The sequence below is a fragment of the Myotis davidii genome, unplaced genomic scaffold, assembly GCF_000327345.1.
Source record: "Myotis davidii unplaced genomic scaffold, ASM32734v1 scaffold207, whole genome shotgun sequence".
Taxonomy (NCBI): domain Eukaryota; kingdom Metazoa; phylum Chordata; class Mammalia; order Chiroptera; family Vespertilionidae; genus Myotis; species Myotis davidii.
The window spans coordinates 1,311,740-1,315,696 of NW_006298349.1; the positions used below are offsets into that span (position 1 = coordinate 1,311,740).

Below are 3,957 nucleotides of genomic sequence, written 5' to 3' on the forward strand. Positions count from 1 at the left end.
GGCGGGTCAGAGGCCCGAGTGCCTGTCCCTCCGTGCTCCGCAGCTGAAGCGTCTGCCCAGGCCTGCTGGGCGGCTGCCCCCCGAGGAGCCCCTGGCCTTACCCTTTGCCCGTCCCAGCACCCGAGGGCTCCTGTGGGCTGGACATGAGCCTAGTCTAGGGCCTCCACTCCTGCTTCCTCTCCCCTTTTGGGATAGGCACTGGCGTGGGGGACACCCTGAGCAGAAGGAAACCGCCTGGCAGAGGCCCGTGTGAAGCAGCCCAGCCTCCACCCTGCAGCCCCTGCTCCCACTTGGCACAGAGGGCACCTTCCCCACTGGGTCTCCCCCCGCCTCCCAGCTGCTGGCCTGGGTCCCCCTCACCCCACCCACCATTACAGCCTTACGGGTGGTCTTTATCAGCCCAGCTATTCATGAGCTGTGTACCCTCAGGCCAGTTGCTTAGCCTCTCTGAGCTCATGGGTAACCGCGGTCATAATCTGTAGTTCTCTGTGTCAGCAGCTTAGCCTCCACCCTCTGCCTGTCTCCTGGGCGTCCCTCCCCCACCCTGCAGCCTGTGGTCTAGACAAGTCTGCACGGTTTGGGGCCCGACTTGTCCCTCCCCAGGCCCCAGATTTCGCTCCACTTCCAGGGGCCTCCTGGCCTGGTCGTCCTATCCGGGCCACCTTTCCCCGGCAGCGAGGGCGTGGGCAGCCCCGCTCAGCAGACCCCGTTGTGAGACCCACAGTGGGCCGGCCCCTCAGGGTTGGCTGTCTCCTCCCTGGTCCCAGCAAGGGCGAGGGCTCACCCTAGGGTGGCCTGACCCAGCCAGTGCTTGTCGCCGCCAGCGAGGGAGGAGGGTGTGCACGCCTCACTCGCCTGAAGGGCGGCACTTCGTGGCCGTGTGGTCCGGGTCACTGCCTCCCACGCTGCCTGGTGGGGTTGGTGGGAGAGGACACGTTCCACGTGCGGCAGCCCCGCCCGCTGGCGGCCTCGGCCACACTGCGCCTGGCACAGGTGCTCTTGCCGGCTGCTGGGCACATGGTCCCTCGTGTCACAGCCACGACCGCCCGGGAGGGAGGCACCGCCGGCCACGCAGGCTGAGTGAGCGGCTCGGCGAGGCCACGCAGTGCAGGGTGTGGTGCTCCGGCCACGCGTTCACCCACAGTCATTCCTGCCCAGCCCGGAAAGGGCTCCCCACCGAGGCAGCAGCCAGGGCCGCAGAATCAACCCCGTGGGCATTGGCACCCCATTCTGAGCCTCCTTCCAGCTAATTTTCAGGGGCCATTTTGTGGGCAGGAGGCGGGAACCATGCAGGGTCTGTCGGGCCCTGCCCAGCCCTCGGGGGCACTCACCGTCTCCGCTTTCCTCACCAGACGTGTTCCAGCTGCCACGAAGCGGGGGCCACCGTCGGGTGTTGCCACAAAGGGTGCGGGCACACCTACCACTACCCGTGTGCCAGCGATGCAGGTGAGAGCCCCCGGGCGCCCTGGGCACAGCTCCTGACCCCCCACTCGGCTTCCCTCCGCTCCTGCCCGGTCCTTTCTCTCTCCATCCCTCTCTGATCAGAACCTGCGCTAGGCAGCACTCGGTGTGGAGAGGAGTGGCCGAGGTGTAAAGCACTAGATGGGGAGCCGTTTGAAAGCCACAGGGCCAAGGGGTGGGGCGGGTGTCAGATCTCAGGGCGGACATTGCACCTGGGCTGGGGCTTTGAGGCTGAATAGAAGCTCACTGGGCGGAGGAAGAGGGAAGGACATACATCAATGACAGAAACCGTGTGGGATGGGAATGAGGTTCAAAACCGTGTTTACGGAGCAGCTGGAGAGGTTCTGACCGGGGCTCAGAGGCCCTGGCTCATCTGAGGAAAGACTGCTCGTGTGCCATGTCAGTCGTGGGGGAGGCAGGATTTGAGGAGCCTGGTGGCAGGGCCCCTGGCATCTCTGCACTCGGTTTCCCATCTATAAACTGGAGTTCGGGTACCTTCTTTCCCGAGCTGCTCGGGGCTGGACAAGGAGCCCGGCCCAGCAAGTGCAGCCTCACTCCTGTTTTGGAGCCAGCCCCCATGACCCCTGACCCCACGCCCTGCTCCCCAAGGCCTTCCTTCTCTGGCCTGGAAGGGAGGACGTTATCATGACCCCACCGTGGAGCACTGCCCCTCCCCCTGGATGCCTGCTGCTCCGGCTCTGCCCTGGGGATCCCCCCCACCCCGCGGGAGCACACACAGAGGGCTGTGGGGTGAGCCCCTCGGGGGGAGGAGGCTGGAGCAGGGACGGGGCCTCGCTGGCTCTAACCTTCCACTCAGCACGGAGCCGGATTTTAACGTGGGCTCTGCCGCTTCCCCAGCCCGTGGCTTCATTCACAGTCAGAGCTGCCGCACGGCGCACCCACTGAACCGGGGGCCCACGCTGTGCCGGGCCGTCAGCCCTCACATCTTCACAGACACACTCCCTCCCCCGTGGCCACAGAGCGCGGCACAGACAGATCTGGCGTGGCTCCCTGGGTCTCCCATCTTGTACTCTTTCTCCACCCAGCACTGTCCAGCCCCTCGCGGCTCCATTTGAGAGGGACAGACAGGAAACCACAATCCTTGTGCAAAATTACAGAGACTAGACAAGGAGAGAGTGTATGCTGTGGGAGGTCCATTCTTTCTGAGCCGGGGGCGGGGGGGGGGGCAGGGGATCCAGGAGGACTTTCAAGAGGAGGCAACCTGTGAGCCTTGCTTGGAAAGGAGGTGGGTGGGCCCAGCTGGTGAGTGTGGGACGTGTGTGCCAGGCTGTGAAGTCTTCAAAGGAGCTCAGCAAAGGAGGGCTCTCTGCAGCCCGAAGCCGCGGCAGGAAGGGGCTGAGGCTGGGAAGGAGAGACACTGGCAGGATAGAGAGCTGACGGGCACTCGGGCACCCGGGCACCGGGGCAGGGGAGGAGGTTTGCCGGGTCCTGCAGAACCTGCGTCCCAGAGACTCGGCACAGAGCCCACACCTGGGTGTGGGTGAGGGAGAGGCGGCGGGGCCCGCTGGCCACCCTCCCGGGGCGGGCAGGGCTGAGGCGGGTGCCATAGTTCATTAGGCACTGCTGCCAACTTCATTGCTCAGACACCAGCCCTCCTTCTCTCTCAGGAGGGCACGGGCCACTGGCAGGCTGTGCTGAGTTCGCAGCGGCCACGGTCCACGCTGGGCCAGCTCAGGCAGGACACCCTCGGGCCCCGCCAGCCGCTCCTCCCGATCATGTGGCCTCTGTCCTCCTGCGGCCTCTGCCTGGGGCCCATCGCTGCGGCCTGTAGCCGGAGCAGGCCGCGTGCAGAGCCTCCCGTCACAGTCCGGGTACAGGCAGGGGCAACCGTCCCCACACGCAGGTGGCATTGGAGGGTCTGCAGACGTGCACGGGAGCTGCCAGGCTCAGGGGATGGGCACCATCATGCACTAGTCGGCAGAGGAGGAGGGGGAGCCCTGGGCACCCCAGGAACAGCAGCCAGAGCCAGCAGGTGAGGCTCCAAGCACAGGGAGGGCAGCCCTTGGGCACAGGGGGCTCTGGGCACAGGGAGGTGGTCCTTGGGCCATGGCAGCTTGGGTGGCAGGGGGCTGGGAGGAGGGAACTGGCCAGGGAGCTGGGCAGCCTTTCTCAGCACCTGACACCTGCCCGACCCCGGGTCTGCCAAGTGGGGGTACGCAGGGCTCTCCGGGTATCCGGGTTGGGCTCAGACCACAGGCCCCAGGGCTGCCCGCTCACTGCCCTGCCCCATTGGCTCTCCTTAAGGGGCACCACTCGGGGCTAAGCCGCGACCCCAAGGACTGGCAGGGACAGGACCCCACGGCCGCCTTTCCACACTCGGGCCAGGGCCACCGTGCCAGTGAGGTCGCAGGCTCCCCTGGCACAGCCACCGAGAGGGCCCAGGGATGGGGCTCAGGCCCTGGAGGGCTCTGGGCAAGCTGGCTGTGGAAGGGCAACCCCTTCCCTTGGCTTCTGGCAACTCAAGCTCTGGGCTGC

At 66.3% G+C, this 3,957-nt stretch overlaps 1 protein-coding gene across 1 annotated transcript in view; it reads left to right on the forward strand.

Moving 5' to 3' along the window:
• RAI1 (retinoic acid induced 1) overlaps positions 1 to 3,957 on the forward strand; it is a 91,066-nt gene that overhangs the window by 84,255 nt on the left and 2,854 nt on the right. Inside the window, exon 6 of the mRNA XM_006773969.2 lies at positions 1,353 to 1,446. Coding sequence (XP_006774032.1) covers positions 1,353 to 1,446 — 94 coding nt within the window. The remainder of the gene's footprint in view (positions 1 to 1,352; positions 1,447 to 3,957) is intronic.